The 26,138-nt window shown below is 45.3% G+C and overlaps 1 protein-coding gene across 2 annotated transcripts in view; it reads left to right on the forward strand.

Annotated features, from left to right (window-relative positions):
- The window catches only part of IFT43 (intraflagellar transport 43), a 43,855-nt gene extending 25,399 nt beyond the window's left edge, over positions 1 to 18,456 (forward strand). For both annotated transcript variants that reach the window (XM_048949017.1, XM_048949016.1), the window contains 6 exons: positions 3,115 to 3,147; positions 3,554 to 3,600; positions 15,425 to 15,497; positions 16,893 to 16,968; positions 17,324 to 17,386; positions 18,121 to 18,456. In XM_048949017.1, the coding sequence (XP_048804974.1) occupies positions 3,115 to 3,147; positions 3,554 to 3,600; positions 15,425 to 15,497; positions 16,893 to 16,968; positions 17,324 to 17,386; positions 18,121 to 18,231 (403 nt within the window). In that variant the 3' untranslated portion in view covers positions 18,232 to 18,456. The remainder of the gene's footprint in view (positions 1 to 3,114; positions 3,148 to 3,553; positions 3,601 to 15,424; positions 15,498 to 16,892; positions 16,969 to 17,323; positions 17,387 to 18,120) is intronic.
- The last annotated feature ends 7,682 nt before the right edge of the window (positions 18,457 to 26,138 follow it).

The raw sequence follows: 26,138 nt of genomic DNA on the forward strand, positions 1-26,138 counted from the left end.
GATGCTGTGCACCTGGGCATGATATTCTTTAAAGGATGAAATGTTGGTCTCAGCATGTTGCAATTGGCATTGATAAATCTGAGCCAGTTCTCAGGAATGGCCACTCCACTCCACTTTAAGCAGTGTGGTAACTTTACAAAGAATGCCTGCAGGGCTTCCAGAAGCTGCTGATAGCACCTGGAGACCAAAGGGACAAGCAGGTAGCTGGTCCTGCAGGCACACTGTCTCATGTGTAGCTCAGCCCTTACCCAACCTTATGAAAGGTGCAGGGTTGGAGGCAGGACACATTTCAAGAATTTATTAACAACTTTTTTTGCTTATTGCCTGGATGGTTTTTAACCTCAGGACATGGGCCAAAGCTTGTCCTTTCTCTCTGGGTCACTTTGGTAGGTAGATTTAGATGATGCATTTCAGCCAAAGAAAGCAAAACGTTAGCCAGGAGAACAAACCAAAAATATTTGTGATTTTTTTTCCCCAGCTTGAAACAAGGAATTAAAAAGTAATATGTCATCAAAGAAAATAAAAGGAAGGCTTTGGGTTTGGGACTTTTAAAAAAAGAAAGCTGGTTTTTATCTTCTTTACCTTAACTCGGTCATCAAGGTCACAGGGAGTGTAAAACATGAAATTCTTACAGAAGTTTCATACCATATATCCCAGATAGTTCTCTACCCATTTGAAATGCCAGTTTCATCAAATGATGCTATTCCAAGTCACATATTAACAGACCTCTGTCGTGCAGGTGACTGAAAGCAGATGTCTCACCTAAACAGAACAGCAGTCATTTCTGTCTCCTGCTCTGCTTCCATTGGTATTTAAATGCTCTCTATAAATGAGAGTACTGTCGACATAACATACTTTCCTCCACTGCCACCTCTGTTCCCTGAAGCATGGGGACTGGACTGACAGCGGGGCTTTAGCTAGCCCTGGAGAGACAGGAGGGTGTTCTAACACCCAGGCTCTGGCGTTACAGTGAGCAGTACTGCTGTCCTTTCCTGGTTTATGAATTTATTCTCCACATTACTGTTTTTTTTTCAATGCGGTGCAGTTATTTCATAATAAAGTAAAGCTATTTGGCAAGCTTGCAGATAGTTTTGGGAGTGCAGAAACTGCCTTCTGGAAGTGTGTAGGAATCTGAGTATTCTGTACAAATTATGAAAGTATTGAGTGCAGACAGAAAATTAAACCTAAGTAAGAGTACTGATACCCCCAACAAAGCTGTCTGGATTTGGAGTCATCTAGATCAGTGAAGTGAACTCTTATATTTTCTTACTGCCTTCAATGAGTCCATTTATAACATAATCAGGAAAAGTCTGGAAAGCTTTAAGTCTGAGAAAGAGCAGAATAGTCTCTGCCACTAGGACTAAATATGACTGCGTTCCCAGTGGGCCACCTGCATACCTATCAGGAGAGGGAGCTCAGGAAAAAGAAACAGCAATTGCTTGCAGGGATAGCAAGGTGTGACCCTCTCCTGGGAAGTATAAACATGTTTCACTCCTGCCTGGGAACAGGCAGTGAGCAAGAATGTAAGAAGCGTGAGTGCTGAGGGAAAAAAAAGGGTTATTTGGGGCTGGACAATTAGCAAGAATAATGGGATCGTGCTAAGGAGAGGTTAGATAGAACCTCCAGGAAATGATCCCACTGCGAGTGCCAGGGGTCTGAAGACAGGCTGTGGGAAGCAGCTCCGTGAAGGCAGAAGGGAGAGGGAGAAAATGGGATAAATCATGTATCATCTTTTCATCTCTGGTCAGATTCCAAACTCTGTTGTGAGCTGGCAATGGACTCTGATCCATTACTTCCTCTTTCTGCAGCATCAGGAGGTCACAAATGTGTTTTGCACTATCACTGGGGAAAAGGACTTAACTGGACAATTACTCCCCACTGAAAGAACTCTCCTAAATTCGTAACTCCGCTGTACTTCTGCTGGAAGCTCAGGTGCAGGTATCACTTATGTGACTGTAGTTCTGACCATAGCAGTGATATCACTGGACTGTTATTACTTATAGGGTCTAACATTTAGCCTCTCACAGACTGCAAGCTCCAAGGAGAGCAATGGAGACAAGGATCTTCTTTTCATATTTAGACATTGTCTTGCTCTTAGAAGAGTGGACTGTTCATAGGAGGACTCAAAGAGGCCTGTGGCCTCATCAGAGAGAACTGATGAGAAGTCTGCCTGTTTCATGGGAGGGCTTTGAAAGGTGAAGTGCAAGGCAGTGCAGCAGCTTCTCTCACATCTTGGTGTGTCCTGGGACAGTGCATGTGTTAGAGTAGGGCCCCAGGTGCTCTTGTCATGGTGCTCTGACTTGAGAGAGGGGAGAATATTTATTCTTAATGCATAGAGATGAAACTTCACTCTGCAAAATGGCCAAAGCAATCAGTGAGTGATGAAGTATCTGCTAAAAAGAAACCTGGCATTTAATTAACTTTTCAAAGTGCTGGTTCAGCAACCTCCATGTTTTACATTTTGAATATTGAACAAGCATCCCTAATCGGAACTGAATTACTTCTGGGCTTGCTGGGGTGGAGAGCAAGGGAGCTGCCATTTGCCAGTGCCTCCCCCCCACATTATTATTATGAACTTCTGTTAACTCAGCCGGATCAACCCTGATTTACTGCAGCGACAGCATGTCTGACCTGAACTTGGCCTGCTCAGATAGAGCTCCTAACCCTCAGAGGCGACCACATAATCTTTAAGCACAACCAAGGGCTAGAAGAACCTGTTGATCTCTCAGGGGAAGGTAGACAAATTACACTTTCTTTATTGCTCCTTAATGTGCCAACCTCTGCACCCAGGTAAGGCAAGCTTTGCCCACAGCTGATGTCAGAGAGTATGGAAAAAGTATCTGAGAAACTGAAAAAAATAGGGACTCTGTTCCTTGCTGTATCTGGACCTGTTTGTCTTTTGGGACTCAGATGATTCTGCTTTGTCTTGATGCACTCAAGGACTTTTTGATGCCTTGGTTTAGTGGTCAGTAAGAACTCTTTACAGGTGTGATGTGTGATATTAGACCTGGTTGCAGGAAATGTTTTATACATTAAGAGTGATACAGAGAAATATATGTTTTTTAATGTATCTTTCTAGACTTTTCTAAGCACAAGCTTTTCCTTGTCTTGCAGGTCAGGAAAAAAGCATGCAGAAGAAGTAGAAGAGTAAGTTCCCATTGTTGCTGAGACTTCTTTCACAACTTCTACATCTGATTTCATAGAGAAAGGGGATGCAACTCTCTTAGCTCCTGTACATCAAGATCTGGAATCTGGGGTGGATGCAGAGCCTGGCATAAATTCATGCACTGGTCATGGGTCAGGACTGGTTGCTCTGTAGTTCCCTGGATACAGAGTTTATGGTGGCTGTGTCATTCCCGTGTGAGAGAAAGAAGGGAACATGTCTGCTTTCCCAGCAGACTCATGCCAGGCTCTGCTGTCTAAGCCACGTGTAATAACCTAAGTATTTGCCGCAGATATGAGGCATTGTAGACTTGTGGGGAAGAAGAAGATGGAAGAAGATGCTTCTTTGGGCTTTCATTTGAAATTCTTTTCACCTTGTGTTTTGTTGCAGTCATCGTCTCAGGCAGCAGAGCCAGGAGGTATCGAGTGAGGGAGGAGGTATGTTTTCACCTACTTGGTACCAGAATTGCCTTTATACCTGTCTGGGGGTTATCCAGTAAAGTGAGCAGAGGCAGCTATCTGGTAAGAAATGGCTAGAGAATGAATCAGCTTGAGGAGAGAAACAAATGTGGCTGCTGTTTAAGTCTCACAGCTGCTGAATGGAGGAGAGAGAGCAAAGAAGATTGAGAGAACGATGATGAAATGAACCTACAGTCTAAGTCTGTCTCTTCATTGACACAGAATAATAAATGCCTTGAGGAAGAAAGAAAGTGTCATGGGGACACTTCTCTGTGATTACCTCCATAGGGATAATAGTGTACTGGGAAAGAAGAAAGCTAAAAGTCTGATAGAAAGGTAAAAGCAGGGATAGAAATCACTGCTGTCCCTTAGTTTAGGTGATAGCAGGCTCTGCTTAAAGCTCTTCTTGTGTTTTGTGATAAAAGCGTTATCTTGTGCCTATCAGGACAAGTGCTTGCACAGTTTTCTTAAGGCATCTGTCATTAGAGAACTCGTTATTTAAGAAAAACACTTGCACTAATGCAAGATCTTAGATCATAAGCTGAACTTACTCTGGTGGGTTATCGTACTGGACTCCTAACTTACCGCTGCTAGTTTTCCACACGGTTTATATTACCTACGCTTACAGGACTGATTGAAGCAAGAGAAAGCCCAGGAAAAATCTGTAGTAGGAAGTCCTAGGCAAACAGTGGAAGGCCATGGATGTAGAAATTCATTGAAGTCTCTAGGAGCTACCTCAATTTTCAAGGGCTAGGAATTTTATACAGTGTATAAAAAGTTGCATCTGTAAAATGTTGCCAAGCATTAAGAAAATTACTGGAAGTCACAAAGGATGAGACATCAATATGTTTAATGAGACTAATTAGAAGACTTATTTGGGTCTTCCAGACAGATTAAGCACAGCAGCATATGACTGCCTGAAGTGGCACCTTTATAGCACTGGCATCTTCAGAATAGATTTAATTTCCCCCGTGGGATGTTTCTTGGGCTTCTTAAATTTCATGATATATCACTGAGGCTGATAGTCTGTTCTGAATAGCTATTTGTCTGTTTGCGTGTGTGCTGTCCTTCTTGTTGAACCTTGGTCTTGTATTCAGAGTATAATAACTTTCTTTGCTAACCAGGTATAAAAACTTGCCAGATGTTTGCAGCATATGACTTTTAGTGCTTGGGTTATAAATACAGAATATGTTGGGCTATAAATACAGAATAGAATTGATACAGAACATGGTATGAAGACATGATAGGTTGTAATACGCTTCCCTTATTTACTTGTACCTAATTTGTGGCTTGTAGTTAGTTTTGGCTTGTTTGCTAATCAGAATTCAACTTTGGACTATATGCATGTGTTAGAAGAAGGATCCTGCAAATGTTACTGGGAGATCCCACCCAGGCAGTTGCTCGTATAATCAGATATACTGGTTTGTAGATCTAATTCTGATATGGAAAATCTCTGAATGATCAATACATTGCATGCTAGTGGTCCTAGTGGTACAGGGAAATTAAACAGACTGATTCTGGGAGAGCAGTTCTCTGTGTGGACTCAGCAATTGCAGTGAGGACAGGTAACTCCAGAACCTGATTAAAAATGCTTCTGCAATTAAGCAGAGGGGTACATAAGAGCTGGCCAGTGCAGAAGGCATGCTGTGGTTGTGCCTTAAATTGAGTCATATTGGCCTCCCCTGCGCACAGTGAAGGGCTTGTGTCCTTAACTGTAGCAGTAAAGCCCAGATTCTAACCACCCTTAAATCAAGACATTGGTGTATGGATCCCCAAGGATGGGTCATGGTTATTTTTTGCTGCATAATGTGTTAGCTTGTACAACTTAATATGAACAGGCGCGGTTGCCTACTGATTGCTGCTGTCAACCAGTACATTTGTATTACCTTCCTTTGCCCTATTAGAAAGCTTAGCTGTACCATTCCATTAACATTGCTTGTCCGCTGTCCAACCTTTTTATTAAAAGAATGAAAGACAAAACAGTCTGCCCTTAAAAAGATAGCTTATGTATCTGAAGTGTGCTCAGCTGTAATCGTTTGTATGGCACTAAAGCTCAGAGGCTTAGAATTTGGAGTCTGTTGGAGGAAGCACTGAAAAATGACAAGCCCTGGAGAGAATCCATGGTTTGGCATGTGGAGAATGTGGGAGTGTGGGAGAGAAGGACAGTGGTTCTCAGAGTGTGGGAAGGTTGTGTGAAGACTGAGGTAACCTGGGATGTTGCAGGGAGATGGACCACACAGGACATCATATGTGGAACTATATGCATTTTCAGCCACTCCTTACAGTTGCACAGGGAAACCCAGGTGCAAGTCATTCACACTTTGCAAGATAAGCCACTGAAATATTAGTAGTGAAGTGTCTTGGCTCAAGCTTTGCTCAGAATTCATTTTCTTTAACCTGTATTTCTTCTTCATTGAGGCTACTCCAGGACAAGAGAGCCATTTTGAAAAGGAGCCAGTGCTGAGTTATAGGGATCAAAGAAATGTGTTTCACTAAAAGCACCATCTGCTCCTTTAAAACTGCAAGCTGGAAAGACTGATATGAAAAAGTACAGCATCTCTCCAGCAGCAGTTCTGGTGCATTGTCTGATGGATTCTGGGGTTTCCTACAGTGCCTTCCTTCTCTGAGCTCAGTGCCCACCCTCCTGAGCAGTCACTGGTACACGTTAGAACATAGTCACAGCAAGTGGATAACTGATGTTCCTTTGTGAGGTTGTTGTGTGTCCAACCGAACTGTGGTGCAGCCCAGCTCCTCTGTACCATGGAAAACTCGCTTTAACAGGATTTAATGCATCACATCTTAAGGAATAATAAACTTTCACAGGCCTCAAAAGAATGTTTAATTCCTAGAGGACAGGCCTAGTTGAGTCACTTTCAGCCAGGGGCAATTGGGGGCTTAATGCCATGTATGTAGCAATCTGGGCAATCTAAGAGAGAGGAGTTTAAGGGTAATTGCTCAATTTTCTGTCCATGTCAACAGGGAAAACGGGCAGCTGAGTCTGAGTGCTGTAGAGCCAGGAGGCTGCAGGTGGGAGACAATCAGGAGAATTTAACAAGTGCTTTCTGTAACAGCCATGAGCAGTTTCTCCCCACTACAGACTATTCTTTGTCATAAAGTGGGAGGAGGACAGGACAACTGAGTATATGTGAAAGGGCTTTCTCCTCCCTTTGCTCCTTTCTCCAGCAGGATTGTACAGTCTCTGCTTCTGCTTTGTTTGGGTTTGTTTTACTTAGCTTGTGCGTGACTTTACTCAGCTTGTGTGTCTCATTCTGACATGCAGCTACACTCTTCTATCAGCAGACAACTTTGTTGTATAAAAGTTTCCTCTATGTTCTGTTCTTGTCCACCTGTTCTGCTCTGCTAGGTTCCACACCCTGGATGCCTGTCTCCTCACTGCATGGTCCTTGGGCTTTTCCTCTTAGCACTGGAGCAGGGGTCTGTTAACTGATATTATCATCTGTTCTCCCTGCTCTCCTTCTTTTACAGACTGTTCTCCCATCTTCAGAAATCTTTTGCCCCTTTCTCTCTTACTCTTGCATAGTTCCTAGAACAGGGCTTTTGGTGGAGAATTGGGCTGTGACACATGTGATACTCTGTCTATGGGAACAACAGCTTATTTTAAAGCAGATAGTGTGGGTGAATGAGAGAGCTGATTGAAATGAAAGCCTGCCTGTGCTCACAGACAACCCGGACGTGACCTGCAGGTGAGGAAAGCTGCCAAGAGACAGTCACTGGATCTGTGCCCTCAAGGCAAAATCCCTTCCTGCCTGCTGGGAAGCCTCCTCGAGGAAGCAGAGCTGATGATGAGACCTCTCTGTACAATGTCAAATCTTTAGAAGGACTTCTTACCCTTCTGGCATGTGGCAGCAGCTCCTTTGCATTTGAGCAGGATAGGAGTCCAGGCTCTGAGCGTAACAGGAGCAGTAGAAAATGTGTTAGTGCTCCATTGAATATTAATCTTACTTGCTTGGGGGAAAAAAAAAAACCAAAAAACAAACAAACAAACAAAAAAACAACAAGAAATGGAGAAAGTGGGCATGTGCCCTGGTCCCTGCATCGTCCTGGGAGCGATGTCTATCAGGTGGAAGGGTAGCACAGGATATGGCCATAAAATACCAAACACCTTACAAGCTGCATGCAAATATGCAGCAGTGCTGAAATTACTCTGAATCGAGCTGAGAGTAAGAGCACAAGGTGATTGCTGCCTGCGTTATTCTTGATGAAGTTTGCGAGTTGCTTCCTGGTGAGCTGCTGTTCTGACAGAACACACCAAGTGCTGGTGGTTTCCGGGGGCTGTGGCTGCAAGGAGTGTATGACAAAGAAAGCTTTATCAGCCAAGCACGAGCCAGAAGGGTGAGAGCTGGTAGATGGGAAGCTGGACATAAGCCAGCGATGTGCCCTTGCAGCCCAGAAAGAACTGTCTCCTGGGCTGCATCAAAAGAAACTTGGCCAGGTTGAGGGAGGTGATCCTGCTCATCTACTCTGCACTGGTGAGGCCTTACCTGGTGTACTGCATTCAGATGTGGAGTCCTCAGTACAGGACAGATATGGACCTGTTGGAGCACGTCCAGAAAAGGGCTGCAAAAATGGCACAAGGGATAGAACACCTTTCCTGTGAGGATGAGCTGAAAGAACTGGGACTGTTCAGCATGGAGAAGAGAAGGCTCCAGAGAGACCTGAGAGCAGCCTTTCAATATCTAAAGGGAAGCTACAGGAAAGATGGGGACAGACTCTTTGGCAGAGTCCGTGGTGATAGAATAAGGGGAAATGGTTTCAAGCTTAAAGAGGGTAGATTTAAGTTAGATGTAAGGAAAAAGTCTTACACAGTGAGGGTGGTGAGGCACTGGAACAGGTTGCCTAGAGCAGAGGTAAGATGAGAGGAGGTTTCTGGAGACTCTCAAGGCGAGGCTGGATCAGGCCCTGGACAACCCGATTTAGCTGAGGTGTCCCTCTTCCTTGCAGGACAGTTAATCTAGATGTCCTTTAAAGGTGCCTTGCAACTCTAAGGATTCTCCGATTCTGTGAATCTGCAGGAACTGCTGTGGAGTCAGTCCTTCAGAGGCTTGAGAGCCAGCAGGTTTGGGCAGAGCTATACGGGCTAAAAGCATTGAGCATGAGTTGCATTGGATACAGAGTGAAAAACATGGTGGTTGGGAGCTTGTATGAGGGACTGAAGAGAGGGGCCTAAGGCAGAGTGACAATGACTGCTGTGTTTCTAGGATTCTGTGCTATGACTTTGTGTGTGGTTCTGTCAATGCACCTCTCTCCTTCACTTGCTGCTCCCTACTGCACTGCCCTAAGTCTTTGCACAAGGTCAGTGAAGGGCAAACTCAGACCAACGTCATGGTTTCTCCTGTGCTGCTGGTCCAGGCCAGCTTGAACTCCTACAATGACTGCTGACATTGCAATCTGGAGGTTCTGCTGTTTGAGGAAGCCTTTTTTGGCAGCCGTGGTGGATGGGGGAAACAGAGAGTATGTCCCAGGGGATATGGCTGAAGTCCTGTTTGGAGTGACTAACCACTTGTCACAGGGCAGTGGACAATTTAATTGGAAGGGAGTGAGCACGGCTTGTTTGGGGCTGAAAATAAAGGAGTGGGTAAGCATCTTCTATCACTGTATTCTGCAGTATGGTGGATACATAGTCATGTTGGTCCTGTGATTGCTGAGTCCATAAGTGTAGTTGACGGACTAGGTTTACCTAAAATACCCTTTAAGAAAAAGCTCTTGAAAGATGATTACAGAATTGAGACACCATCATTTAAAACTGCCTGAGGCAAGCTCCTTTGAAAATTGCAGCAGTGGAGGGACAGAGAGAGAACCACATAGCCCTTGATTGTAGTGTCGTTCCCTCAGGACCCGTCCCCCCTCCCCCTCGGTTTCTCATCTGATATGAGAGAGAGCAGCGGTAAGATTCCTCATCTGTCTTATGAAAATCCGATTCTGAGTGGCTCTGATCAAACCCGGGTAGCTGTCAGCAGCGGTGGCCTTGTGTGGAGGGAGGGAGGCTTCTGAGGAGTTGCTGGATGTGGAAATGTCATGGGTGCTGCCGATCAAAGAGGCATTTTTTAATAAATATATATAAAAAAATAAAAAAACCTAAGGATTTAGCATAAAAGAAATGTAGTTTGTCTTGTTTTTCCAGCGTAACATGAAGAGGATGAAATAGAATCAGATACGCCTGCTCCCAAACATAGATCCACGGGAGCGTTTGAGAAGCTGCTTTCTCTGCTACACTAACACTCTAGCACAAAATCACTCATCTCCAGTGTTATTGAGGACAGTTTTGTATTTCTGAGTTCACCAAACCCTCCCAGAGAACCTCATGCCTTCTCATCTGCTGCCCTGCCACCTCCTGAGTATGTTTCAGCAGGGGAATACTGCAAAGGAGCAAAGAGCAACCTATGTGAAGAAAAAAACAGGTGTTAGTAGAAAGGAGGGCAGGTGCAGTGCTCTGCCAGGGACTGTGGGTAAATGCTAGGAGGTGTCTGGCCACTGTAGATGCCTCAGGAATATGTTGGACTCCAGGTCCTGATCTTGGCCTCCTGTCTCTCCTGTCCTCTGCTGGTGAAGAACCTATATGTTAAGAGATTCCTTGTCTTTAAAGCCTTTAGTATCTGGTCTTGCACAGTATAAGCCATAGATTGCCACCTGTTGAAGCCCTGCACAGAGCTCAAGAGACTCATATGACGTGGCTTTTTGGTGCCCTGGTTGCACTGCAGCAGATTATCTCTCCTCATGCTTCCCAGGGATCAAAACTGAGGCTTTGTGACAACAGCATCCTTGAAAGATAGCAAATATGGCTGATATGTGTCCAGAAAGCTGTCGTCTGAGATGCTATCCAAGGTAGTAGGGTGTCTCAGTGAACCACCCAACCTTCCAGCTAGTCCTCCATCTAGCTAGCAGTATCATCAGAGCTTGGCAGCTGAAGAAAAAACGATTTTGTTTGATGTATCTGTAAAGCAAGGCAGGAGGGTCATTGCTGAATCTGCTGCGTGACCCATCCTGTCTAGGTCCTGTGAATCCTCTCAGACCAAAGAGTGACTTTTCCCTTCAGCTGCCTATGTCACGCCATTACGCTTCTCAGAGGGGTGTTTTGGGACATGAGAATCTCAGATTATCTTCTGCTTGTCTCAGCTTTTAAGACTGCCCCAGCAGCTGTAGTACCACCTGCTTTTCACCCTACTGTTTTCATCTCCCTGCTGGCTGAAAGGTACACTGCTCAGTATCAGCCTCTTCCTAGGGCAATTTCAGTAAGGGAAAGGTATCCCTATGAAATTAATGTCTCAACATCCAAAGAAGTATTCTTTATCCTCTCCATTTGCCTGCTGCTCTCCTGAGAAAGCTTCCAAAAGCCTTCAAGCTTGTTTGTGTGTTCAGCAGAGGCTGAATGTGTCCCTTATTCCTTATGGTTTTTTGAAGATTTTTTTTTGCCTGTTGCTTTCCACTTTTTTCTTTTCTTTTTTTAATTCTCCATTTTTCCACTTAGAGGGAAAAATTATTTATTGCATTGAGATGCGCTAATTAAAGCCATTTTCTGGTATTTGGTTACTGAAGTGTTTGATGTCTCTCTGACAAGACCATGAAATGCACAGTGTGTCTACAGGGACAGAATTTGCTGAACACGGTGCTTTGTAAATGAGGGGACACAGTGTCGCAGCAGCTCATGAATATGAAACGCCCATGATGCTACCTCAGTGGACTTGAGAACACAGATGAATCCTGTCATGTGCTAAATGAGACCAATTTCTTTCACTTAACTTCATCTTCAATCAGACCTTCTTCCATTTGCCTGTTTAAAATTCCCCAAACGTGATGCAGAAGGTAACAGCATTCAGTAAAACAAAGTTTTGCAGCAGCAGAGATATTGTAATTATCTCATTTTTACATTTTATGAGCAAGCAACTTAAACTAAAGTTAGTTTCATTCTTATGCCTGCTTAGTGGCAGGGGACTGCCAGTTCCAGCAGCCACTGCCCTTTTTGTTCTCTGGATATGGCAGTGGATGGGAAGAGAAGACAGCTCCATCCCCACTGCAGAAGTGCCCATCCTGAGCTGGCACTGGAAATACGCACCCAGCCGGTGGAATTTAATCAGATGAAGCAAGATGGAGATGTTCTTTTGGGTGTTTGGATCTTGGGTGTGAGGCTTAGGTGACTTAAAGCAGCCCGGTGAGACTTGGCAGCCACCGTACTGAACAACTGTAGGCTGGACTTGGGATGTGGTTTCTAGGAACAGCTCTGATTTATTGCCTGACCTTGAACAAATTCTGTCTGTCTCTAACAAAGCATTGAGTTCTGTGGGGCTAGGACCAGATCTCACTGTGATGAGAGCCTGCAGGTGTTGCAACTAAACCAAAAATAAGCTCCTAGGAGGGGAAGTGTAACTTGACAACTTGCAGGTGTAGCTGGGCAGTAGTTAGTAGGCATGCCTCCATCTCCTGCTTGTGGCTGTCTGTGGTTGTCATCAGTAACCTCTTTGCTAATGGGCAGAAGAGGTGATGTTCACTGCACATTCCTTGTCATGAGCACAGAACCCTGCTTTGTGTGTCACTTTAAAAACTGCAATTCCTTGTTTATTGTTTGGCTACCCAGATGTAGCCTTTCCCCTTTGTTTCTTCGTTCTACTGCTCGCACGCTTCTGCCTCATGTTGGCAGCATCTTGTCATAATTTAGCTATGGAACTCTAATAGTTTAAGACCTCGTTTGATCTAGCTATTGTAATAAAAATACTGCTCTTAATTATGCTTTGGACTTGGATGTTCTAAGGCATTCAGTTTGATGGAACATATTACAACTCTCCTGTTAGCCAACACTTGTACTGGTGTCTCCTATCCTAACCTATGTGTGGATGCACTCATTTTGATTTCATTCTTTGATAGTTTGCACCTGCTTGCTATTATATGAGGGATGGAGGGGAATCTGCAGTGGTGTAATCCAGCATTTGATGCTCACTCAGTATTTCATATCTCTATCATGAGCAGTTTTGAAACTAGTGTCTTGTTTATAGGCTGAAAAATTAATGAGAAAGGCTTTGTTTTGATTTTGTTCCCAGTCATTTTGAGCAATAAAGGGAAGTCTCACCCGATCCTCTTTACTGTCACTGTAGGCACTGAGCTTTATGTTATCTCCTCTTACCATGGGCATACCATGTCTTCTGCTGGTGACGAAGTACCTGGCACATGTGTCCACCTCTTCTACTCTCTCTTCAGCTAAAATGAAATTGAGATACTCTCTCAGGGGGACTTGACTGCTGCTTTTAGGAGCGTTCATTCTGGCAGTTTTATCTGTCGTATGAAATGGAAATTTGGAGTTCTGTCTGGGGAAGATGACTTGCAGGAGGCTGCATAGACAGCAGTAGAGGTTTGTAAGGTAGTCTTGTTGGAAAAGCCTAAAACCATTTCTGTATGAGTGCTGCACTATGAGACTGGGAGAACATGGACCTGTGAACATTTCTGTATGTATTAATGTTATATCAGAGTCATCTTACTGCGGCTAATGGCAGTATTAAAAGTAAAGCATATGCCTGTATTCTTGCAGCACTGCAGCTCATGTGGTTCCGTTCCCTACAGTAGGCATAGTGCCATGACTTAGCTGTGTTGTTAGAGCCTGTTGAAAAAGGAAGATGTACATGCTAAGAAGAGCAAATAGTGGGCAGGAGCCTGGGCAAGTGGAAGGTTGGCTACTCAGTGATGAAGGTGAGAAAGGAGACACTTTGTGAACTGTAAGAAGAGAGGAAGGAGAGGGATTGTGGAGAGATAGCACTGTGGATATTGGCAGAGGGTAAGGAGAAGTTATGAGTAAAACAAGGACCCAAATATTTCAGGCCTGATTTGCCATTGATAGCAACTGGCCTGGGGAGCTTTTTTTTTTTTTTAATACCTTGCAACATTTTTGTTCTGTTTCCTGAGTCTCTAACAGTCCTAAGGAGCATTGCGTGTACCTAGAAATGGACAAAATCATTGGCACTTTTCAATGAGAACATTCATGCAGTTCTCTTTGCTGGAGGGGCTGGCAGGAGCCCCCAGAGCATTTCCACGAGTTCTGTCTGAAATATTTTCAAAGTGCCTATAAAAATATTGGAGCCTTTAATTTCTTTTCGAAGGAATTTCTATGCGATTGCTTTCATGATGGTAATACAGAGTAGAGGAAGCGCTCGGGAAGGTGTTCAGGAATCTCTCCATGGAATACAATGGCAATGAGATAAAATCAGCACTGGCAAATCCAGAACTCTTTGGAAACCTGCATAAAAGGAAGATGCAGCTCAGAGCACTAAGTTTATGGTTTTCTCTAGTGCAAAAAGAAATAAACAGAAGTAAAAGTCTGGCAGGGTATGTCTGTGTGGTGCTTTGTTCCTCCTGTTGTACAGCCTCCGCAGTCTGTATCCTCCTTGGTCTTTGTTATGTACAGGGACTTTCTCCCACATTGTCACTGAGCAATTCTCTCCACAGGTCAGTCTCTGTCCACAGAGATGCTGTTAGCCTGTGACTGCATTTTATTACGAGCTTTACCTTGAGCTGGGAGCCCCTGCATAGAAGAGCCAGTGGGACAGCAGGTTCTCCTGGCTCTTGTCCCTAAACGCAGAGGGGGGACAGATATATCCCAAAGGCATGGTAACACATTGGCGAGGCGTTTCTTGCCCTCTAAGAGACGTCCTGGGGGCCTGTTGCTGCAGTTTTCCTTTAAATGTCTTTGAGAAGTTTGCCTTAGTCAGAGAGCTGCTTTGCAGGCACCTGTTCCTCAGGCAGCTGGGGAGCTCGAAGGCACAGCTCTGCTGAGATCATCCAAGCTGTCACCTCCGCTTGCCTTGGCCTGGCTCTCTCTGCAGCCGCTGTCCCGCTCAGCCCTCCGCCAGGCAGCCAATTAGTGAGAAATCCCACTGTGTGGCCAGTGCCGAACGACCGCCTCACTGAGGCCTGTGCTGACCTGTGCCCTCCCGCAGCTGGGCCAGGGCTGCTCTTGCCCCAGCAGCCAGTGAGCCCCAGGGATGCTGAGGGGATGCTGGGCAGAGAGGGCAGCTGAGAGCTTGCGGAGCTCTGACAGGCGGCCGGACAAGGGGCTCTTCAGCAAGACCCTGCCCGGAGCCTTGGCCACCACAGGTGGGGATGTCTCTTCAGCTCCTGAATATTCATCTCAGCCTGGGCTGCAAAGCTGGGCAAAGTCAGGCCCAGCTGCCTGCTGTGCTGTTGGCAGAGGCAGGAGCAGCCTGCCTGCTCCAGCACTAGAGGGCCAGCTCTGATCCCACCTTGTGCCTGTGAAACTTCTTCCCAGAGCCAGCCGCAGGCTTCTCCGCCATCTGAGGGCACAGCATCTCTCAGGTTCTAGCAGGATGCAGTGCACAGCCAGTTTTTCCTGCTCACCTCCGTTTTCTTTTTTTTTTTCCCTCTAAGTACCCTTTTTAGGTGGAATAACCATAATCAACATGCTGGGAATATCTAGTGACACCTATCAGCCATTCCAGGTTCACTCTGGAAGACACAAAAAGATTTATGACATTACAGCTTGGTGCATCCTCCCTAGTCTTAGTGTCAGATGGACCACCAGCACTTCCTCCTTCAGCCACTCGGAAGGTTACAGCCTCTGCCCAGTCTGCAGGGAGCCAGCAGCTCCTTCAGCATGCAAATTCTTTCACAAGGCTTCTGCCACTTTATGCTCCACACCTCATTTCTAGCAGATTCTATGTGGCTGAGCTGAGCTGAGTAATTGACAACGTATCTCATAGGAAGCAAATTCTTACCAGTCTTCAGATGATGGCCAGATTCTTTCAGCTAAAAGGTTGTCTTCAAACACTGTTTTCTCTTATTGCAGATATTCCTGTGATCCCTGACTTAGAGGAAGTCCAGGAGGAAGATCTGGCCATGCAGGTGGCAGCCCCACCCAGGTAAGAGAGCTCTTGAGGCTCACATTGGCTGTGTGAAATGTGTGGTGAAATTAAACTCCATCTTATCTCATGTCCTGTGGATGTCAGTGGCAGTTTCATTCAGCAGGATTTGATGCTCTGCATTGTGACAGTGGGGCTCCAGGCTGAACAGTGCAAACTTGTTTCCTATTGCACAGAGGTAGCAATTAATGCATTTTCTCTCTGTATACACAAAAACTACATTAGAGCAACGCTTTTGATGTTGCAAAATCAAACTCTGAAAAGTGAGGTGTTGCTTGATGTAAGGTTGCCTGTGTGACACATGCCTCCGATACACATGTATTATCACACACACTTTGACTGCACTCTGCTTTGCCCTCCACAGGATATCCTTTTCACTCAAGGGCTTAGTTAATTTGCAAAGCACAATATGGTCTGTAGGTGTACCACAGTAGTCTTGGGATTAGCTCATGGGAGAGTAGTACGTTTTAAAAATTGAAAGTTAAGTTTTGAAGTTAATTTTCTTGTTACTTCTGAGTCTTCTCTCCTGTTGGATCTATTTTGAAGATCACAGAGTAAGATTTCTGTTCACCTTTGGATGACCATAGATGCCTCTCTTGCAAGTATGGAATAGGTGTCGTAACTAAATAGCTGTTAATAAAAATAAATGACATGTCATAGCAGTAAATGAAAAAAGATTTTGTCTCTCACCAGGGTTTGTTTTTTTGCTTTCTCTCTCTTATATAATCCCATCTGTTCTTCCTGTATCAATAGTCACTCTGCAATAGAAGATAAATAATTTTCATGGGCATACATAGAAGATAAATTAATACGAATCTTCCCTATAGTACTACGTAACATGCAAAAGAAAGTCTCGCAGGACAGTATATTGCTTCCTACCCCTGCTCATCTTTGGAGTCTGCATTTTAAGAAATTGCATTTGATAGCTGAAATTTAGCTGAGAGATGGAAATCACAAAGTCTTCACTGTTCTATAGTTTGCACTGCGGGACTCTTAGAGTGTGCTTTACTTAGCAGATAGGAGTGGCATTTTGGCTGTTACATGCTGGATGTATCTGTATCTGGGCTGTTTGAATGTTCATTGCCTTCCTGTTTTCTTTCTGGCCCTTGCATGTGGCTTATGAATCTTCTCTCTGGCATGCCAGCTTCTCTGAAGGAGTCCCTGTTTGCTCCATATCTTATTTTAACACATGTGATCAGTCTGGCTCTCAGATGTCAGTGCCTTTTAATTTGCTGAATGAGATGTTCTGTTCTTGGACAACCATCTCGATATCCTCATCACCCAGTGTAGATACTTGAGGTGGGTGTCCCCACGCTACTGTTCAAGCCACTGTTCGTCTCATCTGATGTGCTTCCACACTCATCAGGGGTGTATTTTGCACCTTTCTGTTTGCAGTGTGCAGGTGAACCGAGTGTTGACCTACCATGACTTGGACAAAGATCTTATGAAGTATGCTGCCTTTCAGACTCTGGTAGGTGGAAGTTGGTGTGGAGTGACCGGTGTAAGTCCACTTCCTTCCAGTTTTCCATTTTCCTCTGTGATACTTAGCTGCATAAAATACATTGCCCTGTCATCCAAGCACCTTCCAGTCTGCCTGCAAGTGTTTTCCTCTCTGCAGAGCGCTTTTCAGGCTTGTGAGTGTCTGTAAATGTTGTACGTATAGTGCCTCTTGTTATATGAGGAGGTACCTGCTGCTGTCCTAAAGAAGGTGCGTGTCATGTATGGGACAAAATGTTATATCTGTATCTCTAGCATCATCCTCTCTGGTGAAATGATGGTGTCTGCTTTCTCTGTGTCTGTAAGACTGTGATTGTGTGTATTCTTAGGATGGAGAGGTTGACCTGAAGCTTCTCACCAAAGTCTTGGCTCCAGAACATGAACTACGGGAGGTGAGTTTTTCTGGAAACGCCAGTGAATTAAAAGCTTCTTATGTCTCAGACTGTACTTAGAAACTAAGCTTTTGTTGGGATGGAAGAAAGAGACTTGAGAAGGAGCCTATGAAGAGGAGCTTGTTTTCAAGCTGATGGAGGTCTGAATTCCCCAGCAGATTATTTTAAAAGTTTGTAGGTATTTCTGTGTGTGAGATCATGGCATTGCTGTGACTGGCTTCCTTCAGTTTGAAAGAGCTAGTGAAGGGCCTAGTACTGTCACAGATCTCTGCAGAAACCACTGCAGTGTGTAGTCTTTTGGTAACCACCACGGGCTCCAGATGGTTCTGCACTGTGCTACAAAAAAAGCATTTACGGTTAGGGCAGGGGGCTGTTTTAAAGCAAGGCAGAAGAACCTCAGTACAAATGTATAAGCAGTACCTCAGGACTTGAAACAAAGGATTTCTACAGCCTAGAATTGCAGGTGCTTCAGTAGAAGGGTGGCAGATTTTTATGTCTCCTTATGCTCTTCTTGAGGGTACCTAAGATTAACAGTGTGGGCTTTACTGAATTTGGGAACATGATTAAATTCTGCCAATCTTTAAATTGTAACACGGATTCACATTCCATTCTCTCTAGGTTTCCTATCCTAGTCTACGAAATACACACCTTCCTCTCTGGTAGGGTCATCATTCAGAGACCTTTGGGAGTTATCAGTTAAATTTTCAGCATGTTTGTCTTTTTCCTCTTGATAGGACGATGTCTGCTGGGATTGGGACCATCTCTTCACAGAGGTATCCTCTGAACTAGTAACTGAGTGGGACGTGGGACAGTCTGAGAGAGAGGATCACCTCAGTGTCCCCTAGAGCACTGATACACCAGATATCTCCTCGCATACACATTCCTTGTAAATAATTTAGCACTTTAATTTTCTATTCGCTTGTTTGTATTTGAGAATATATTTCAGACATGGAAATAAATAGAGCTTGCTCTGTAGGAAAACTGGCTCAGGAGAAGTTTTGGATGTTTTATAGTAAGACTCTTCATTCTCAGAAGAGATTAAGAATTACAATAAATTACTTACTTGTGAACAGTCACTGTCACCTTACTGCAGCACCTTTACAGATAACTGCAATGGGCAGTCTTTCTTCAATCAAATTGTAGCCTCTCTGGGAGACTGTCTTACACAGTCAAACAATGGAGTGTGGTTTTCAGTGATGGCTATGAGAGAAGATAGGTTGGTACCGTTTGTTTGCCTAGGACGTCTAAGTTATCATCTTCCCACAACATATGCCACAAGTTGTCATGATGTCTGTTTTATATCTCATCTACCAGCTTCTGTCATCCCTTGCTGGTTCAACATTTGCCCTGGGTCCTTACCTCTGTATTGACTCAGAGGAAGAATATCGCCTACTAAACTGCCAGTACTGCTTCTTACAGGACCTATTCTTTGTTTTCCCTGGAGGGATCCCAGTCAAGGGCTGACCAAGCCTAACGCTGCTTAGCTTCTGCAGTCAGATGAGATCACATATTGAATGGAGTTAGCTCCAGGCAGTAGGTAGTTTGCAAAGAAAATACTGCTCATTCCACACATGAAAAAAAGAAGCCTGCTGCTCTGAAACAAGCTAACTCCCTGGTGTGTTTCCTTGGAAGCAAGTAACCTGTTCTCATTGTCACCTAAAAAAAATCTGTTTAGCTGTTAATGCCCTAGCCCCATAGAGCTGTGGTCATTATTTGCAGGAAACAATAGTATGACTTCTAAGCCAGTATCCTTCAAAGCCTTGTCCCACTGGAGAACCTTGCTATATACTTCTGAGGTGCAGTGCAGGTGCTGTGCGGAAGGCTTGTTACTGCTTTTCTTAGCTTGTTCCATAGGTCTCACGGAGCACTGCATTCTTTCTTCTGTACTGGCAGAAGTCCAGGAGAAACAACTCAGTGTGAGCTCAGTACTCTGCAAAATTTCTGATCAGAGTTGATAGCCAAAAAAAGCCTACCAGCAAGAGAGAAGAAGCTGTCTGCGAGATGCTATGTTAGTAAAATCAAGGAATCTCCCCTGTAACTGGAAAAGTAGATGAGATGGAAGCCTTGGGGCTAGCGTGTGGAGCATACCCCCCGAGGTCTTTTTCTGAGCAGTGAAACCTGTTTTGGTGTGAACAGAAACTTTCCAGCTTAGAGCAATGTCTGTTTTTCTCTGACATCTGTGGCGCTTGGCCAAAGAGAATTTGGGATTCTTCCTATAGTCCAACAAAGAGAAAACAAATTCAGCAAACTAAAGTAGCTTGGTATATCAGACAATCTCAAAAAGGCTGTGTGGGGAAAAGAATGGTAGAGTGGGAGAAGTTGGTTAGGCTTCAGGTTAGATTTGCATGGTGATCTTTGCACATTCCAAAGATCACAGAGAAAGCAGAGGCTCTCTTCTCTCAAATACAGTCTGTAGTTAGTTTAGTGTGAGTTCTCTCTGTTCTGTGTAAGCTGAGGCTGCTCTAAGCTGCTTGCCTGGTATCATGGTATTCAGTGCATGTCAGCCAGTTATCAGTGACCATAAAAGATGCCCAGCCTTGAGGCACAGCAGTGGATGAGCTATGAATCCAACTTCTCTGGTTGTCCAGCCTGAGGTTTGATCTGTGACTTGTGACGTATCATATGTTGAAGTTTATTTAGAAACTTAGTGAGGTGGCATTACTGACAATTGAAGCATTAAGAGAGGAAAGCCAGGCAGTACTTAGGATTGCGGCCTGCAGAATGTGGGCGGTTGAGGCTGTGCTCAGCCCATTGCTCGTCTTGAGCTGCATGCCATGCCAACAATTCTGCCTCTATCCAGGAGGGCAGAGCGCTGCCTGCCTCTGAGGACTTCACTGATCTCCCTGGAGACGCTTGAAACAGAAGTGGGAGGGATACTGGATGCTCAGAGATCTTCCTGGGGATGGTGATAGGTAGGAGTGTGAAGGGCCTGGGGACGCCATTTTAGACAGGTGTGGGGAGGAGAGCACTTGATGTCACAGCGGGGTTTGTGGGAGGGCCAAGAGGAATGAAGAAGGTGAATGATTTGGAAACAGTATGTGTAATGTTTGGAGGAATTGAGGACAGAGCAGGTGCTGATGGAGAGAAGGAAAGTTGAGGTGCTTTGATGTGTAGTCTGACCTGCTATGATACAGGCTGTGGCAGAGCTCAGTGAGATGTGGCTGAGCTTCACCTGTCTTTTCCCTGGTTAGTTACCTCAGCAGATAACTGCCCTTGTGGTTCAAAATCTGCTTTATTTCTAGGCTCTGTTTTTGTTTCATCTTCTGTTCCTTGCATCTGGCATGCTTTCACCTTCCCTGTTAAATCATGCTGTCAGATACTTCTACTTGCTCAGGCATTTATGTGCACCATAAACTAGTTGTATCTTTAATTTTCTTAAACAAACTTAATAGAGTGAGACTTGTTTCCACATCTTTCTCATTCCTTCCGCAGCTGGAGGAAGGAAGGTGAGCTGTCTGGCTCTCGGCCTTCCTCACCACCTGCCTGGTTGTGGTGCTGGGAAGTGTCTGAGCTGTGCCCTCTCGCTGTCAGGCCCTGATGTCACATTGAAATCTGCTCCTGTAACTGTTCCTGCTGAAAATAAACAGATGTAAGTGCCTTTGCTAACTCTTGGCGAGGAAGGCTGTATAGCCATCCTTTGAGGCATCTCAGTGTCCACAGTCACAGAGGGGTAAAGCGGTGTGTAATAGTGTGCCCTCAAGTTCCTAATCCAAATACAGTGCTTATAGACCTAGTGAGTGTTTTGTTCCCAGCCTTTTGTCTGAAACTAGTGGAGATCTTGTGTCCTGCTTGCTCCTTGTTCTGCTCTGGCCCTACATGGCAGAGGGAGAGCTGCAGACTTGTCGGTGTGTTGTCAGCAGCAGGATTAGCACAGTGAGTTGCTCTGGGTGTCTGCAGAGGGCTCTGCTGGGGCTCAGGCTAGGTGAGCAGCTCTGCCCCAGAAAGCCCCTTGCAGGCTTAGGGCTCAGTGGTCTATTCAGGGCAAACTGTGAGCCTCATCACAGAATAAAAGAAATGCACAAATAAAAATGAATTCTAGCTCCTTGCTTATAATAATAGATACAATATTTATATTAAAGGAGATGCCTTCTTAGAGTACAGCTTGTTGGGGAAGTGAGAGGGTTTTCAGGGCAGAGAGTGCAGCTCTGGAAAAGCATGTAGAAAATAAAAGCTGCATAAAAGCCAGGCCCATCAAGTTTCCACTGAGGAGCCTGCCTGCTGGCCGGGAAGCACTCAGAGGGGCTTTTTCACACAGAGGATGGTGACACACTGGAACAGGCTCCCAAGGATGTTGTGGATGCCCCATCTCTGGGGGCATTCAAGGCCAGGCTGGATGTGGCTCTGGTCTAGTGGCTGGTGACCTTGCACACAGCAGGGGGGTTGAAACTAGATGATCATTGTGGTTCTTTTCAACCCAGGCCACTCCATGATTCTGTGATTCTGGGCTCTAAGTGTTTTGTTAAGTGTGGCAAAGCGATGGGGGGAGGGGCTTTATGTTAATCAGCTGGAAAGGTGCTGCTGCTCCTCTCACCAGAGCATCTCAGGGACAGTGGAATTAATTCACGGCATATGCTCCCAGCAGCTGCTGCGCTGACCTGGAGTAGCGGCAGCCTGGGGCCCAGCTCCCGCTCCTCGCTTGGGCCTTGCTCCCTACCAGCCCTGCTGGGCACAGCCGCTGCTGCACCGCCCCAGGCTGCAGCCTTCCTGGCTCTGGGAGGGAGAAATGCTGTAGGCCTGGAGGAAAGGAGATGCTTGGATAGAAAAGAGAGCAATCTGAGTAGAAAAAAATCCAGTTTGTCCAAAACAGCCCTGATTCCTTGTACAGTGCTCACTGTCCAGGCCCTCCCTCCTCAGCTGCTGTTCTGTGCTTGCTGTGAGGCACCTGCTACTCATTCTCCATCCTTGTTTTCCACATTTGCAGAGCATCTCAGTAGATGGGTTGATCCTCTCCTCAGTGAGAGCACAGAAAAAGACTTTGCTGTTAGTAGATGTCACGTATCTGATGGCTCTCAGCAAGTAACTTTTCCAGCCTTGTTTTCACTCTGGTAACTATCAGCCATGTCCAGGGCCTGTGTCTGCCATTACAAGTAGGTGAACCATGTTGCTTACAGGCCACGCTGGCCTTTGTCTGTGTTTCATGCCCTGTGTAACCTACAGATAACTCTGGCTCTTGGGATACAACTACTCCCAAAGAAAGCTGTCACTCTGCTGCAATTACGCCCTTGGAGGAATTAAGCCTCTCCTCTAGGTGCCCTCTCCCAGTGGGATGTTCTGCAGTCAGCCTCACTAGGCCTGAGCAGCCCTGGGCTGTGTGCCCTTATCGGGCTCCATCTCCAGTCACTTTCAGGACTACTTCATTATCCCTTTATTAGCCCTCTTCTCCCGCTTATCGTTATTAATAATCATGTTGGATCGGCTGGAGTGCTGACAGCTGCCTCTTGTCTATTCTTTCTGTCTGTTTTAATCCTGCCTGCTTATCTGGGATAAACTTGATCCTTTTTCTTTTAATTAAAGAAATTTGGTCAGCCAGCCCCTCCTCCATGCACAGATAGGATCACACCGGTGATATGCAGCAAGCAGGAAAAGGGGCAAATTGCTGGGTGACAGTGTTTTCCACAGCCCAGAGATGGGAGATGTGGGAGTCCAGGCTGGAAGAATCACAAACTGCACAGATCATCCCACAGTGCCACAGCACTCTGTGCTGGGGCACAGCTCTGCTTCTGGCCTGTTAAAAATGTTCAGGCAGCTGAAATATTCGTGTTGTCTGAAGGGACAGGTCACTGGAGGAAGGGCTGTGCGAATAGGCTGGTGAAAAACTATTGACTTAATTTACACTTTTATGAACCCATAAACTCAAATCTGCATTCGTTGCAGTCTGTAAAATAACAGGAGTGTGGGCTGAAATGCATAGAAAGTGTTAATCAGGGGTCCGTAACAAAGCAGAATGCTCTGAAGTGCGGCAGTGGGAGCCTGACCGTGAGCAGCGGAAGTACTCAACCTTAGTGCTCAAAATGCACGTTCCTTTGTTCCCAAACAGTTCATTTCAGGTGCACATGCTGCAGCAGTGACTGGATATGTATGTACCCACTATGACAGAATGTGGCAACTGGCTCAGATTTGTAGGACTGTTCCACCCCTGAGAGGCTGTGAGCCCATGAAGAGTACAGGCAGAATTTCCCAGTATTCACTTGGAAGCATGGCTCTGAAATTGTGTTGGGCAGAGCATGTTGTTTTCTGTGCCTGTGCCACTGGTGCTTTTCAGTGCTTCAGCAGGATGCCATGAACGCACATCTGCAGGTCAGGTGTTGGTTAGGCAGCTGCAGCAATGCAGCCCACACGTTTGACATAGAAGATCCTGTAAAAGTACAGGGTTCTTTAACAGTGGCAGGCAGGAGCTGTGCATCATGACATTCATGCTGTTGTGTGTTTTCCTGCTACCCCCAGAAAATATTTTTCCTCACTTTTCTTCCACTCAAGAAAACGCTGGAAAATAAACTACAGTGTATGGCTGGTTTACAGTCAGCTGAGAGCAGACAATGAGTGATAATTACTCAGTGTTGAACAAAATATTTGAAAGATAAAGAAAACAGAGTCCACTTGCCTGAGCTAGTGCCTGGTGCACTAATAGCTGCTCTGAGCTTTTATTATCTGACCCTGCTCCTGCAACAGAAATCCTCCTCCTGCAGATCCAAGTAAGGCAAATTCTCAGGATGGTCATGGCATGGAAGTCACAAGGGGCACCTTTTTTGGAGTTGTGGGACATTTTGGATCAGCCAAAAAGGAAGGGCTTACAGCCCACATGAGAGGCTGAGGGCTTGCTTTGATCAGTGCCCGATCAGCAGAATTGCCCGCAAAGCCAGAAAAGTGCCTTGGGAGGCTGCCAAAGAAGTAGTTCAAGTTAAGTAACTTTCTCAGCGCTTTAAGCTCTAAAGCCAAAGGCAGAATGCAATATGTATCTCCCCGGGGCCTGTGGGGTTCTTTGTGCAGATGGCTTGGTAAGTCAACCAACTAAATAAATGCATAGTAGCAACTATCCCTGAGCTAACACAAAGGCAGTCCAGACAGCAAACTCCATCTAACCCAGAGGGATGCAGAGCACCCTGGGCTTGTCCAGCTGGGTGCTGTGGCTCTTCCTCAAGGGTCTGAGCTGGCTCATTTAAACCACTGCTGGTGCTGCTCCTTCCAATGCTCTGTGCCTCAGAGAGATGCTCTTACTCATTTCCATGGCTTTCACACCTTTAGTGTCTGAGTCTTAAGACCTTGTCTGTCAGTATACAGGGGATTGAATGGTCTTCATTTCACACAGATTAGAGCCAGGATCTGATAATACTCTTTCAGGGTCCCGCAGTAAGAACATGCCATAGCCTTCCACAGCCTCAGCGCCATTACTTCACTGACCAGGATGTTGTACAAGGCCAGTGAATTTGTTAATTTTGATTTTCAGTGAAAAGGTCCTTCCAGATTTTCAAACAAACTAAAATTTCCTGATACCTGTATGTAAGACCATCCCCAGGAGGAGCACAGCACACCACTCAGCTCATGGTACACCAGCTGAGATAGAAATCTGTACGCATCCTCTGCAAAACCAGTTTTCTGCCATAAACCTGCTGCTTTTGTCCCAGGAATGCCCAGGAAGAGGGATGAGTTGTCAGTGTGTCAAAAGCTGATAGAGCTCTTCAGCCTTCTGCTGTCCCCAAATCAAGCTCTTCTGCTGAGCTCAACCCTGGTAGGACCACAGAGCAGTGATGGAAAATCTCCATGCTAAGGGATGCATGCAACATTCAGGAAGGCTTTGGTGAGTCATGCAGTAGTACATGCTTTAAGATAACAAAAAATGTGCTTCTTTTTTAAGTTGCATAATGTTCAAAGGACTTTAATGCAATTGCTAGGCTTGCCTGTCCCAGAGACTCTCACTGCAAGCCCCAGGTTAGTGTGTGATCTAGTGGGACACACTGTTGCACAGGGTCTGCAACATCTTCCTGTGATATGACAGGCAGAGAGAGAGCCCTGTGGGATGCCTATGGCTTGTATGATGTGCAATTGGTTATGGCCAGCTTTGAGAATAGTGTTCTATGTGGGCTCTGTTGCATTAGGAAATGGCCCTGGAATATATGCGTGGGTCTAAAACATCCAGCTTTATCATGTCCTATCTGTGGTATTTTTGCTTACATAATGGGGATTTGTGTCTGGGTCATACTGGGTGTGCACCTCTCCTTGGCTGGAGGTGTCCATACAGAGCACAGCTGTGTCTTGCCAGCTGCATGTGTCTGTCCCATTGGGTTCAGGGGTCTGTTTGTCTGTCTGTGCAATGTGCGCATGCACCAGTGATGGCTGAGGTTGGAAGTATTTATGGCAATTAAAATGTTTTGCCTGGGAGCTGTTTTGGGGCTTTTTTTGAAGTGAGGATTTTCAGACTTCAAGGTGTTAACAGCCCCTCTAAACGGTTTTGTTTTTTAATTGCAGCAAATGACTGTGGAGCCATTAAACATTCGCCTCTCTGCAGTTGTTTCTAAGCCCTTTCAGTCCTTCTTCTATTTATTCTGTTTAATTCAGTCAGGTAGCTTCGGGGCAGTGAAGATCAATACTTTACTTTGATAGAAAAGAGTCAGGTTTGAAACATAGAGATAAAACTGACACATTTTGTATAAATTTAATTAAAAATGCACCTTTAGTGGCTTGTTGCAAGCACAAAGCCAGCCCTCCATCCAGCTATCTCTCTGTCTCGTTCTGTGTCTCTCTCTTCCCTTTCTTG

The sequence above is a fragment of the Lagopus muta genome, chromosome 6, assembly GCF_023343835.1.
Source record: "Lagopus muta isolate bLagMut1 chromosome 6, bLagMut1 primary, whole genome shotgun sequence".
Taxonomy (NCBI): domain Eukaryota; kingdom Metazoa; phylum Chordata; class Aves; order Galliformes; family Phasianidae; genus Lagopus; species Lagopus muta.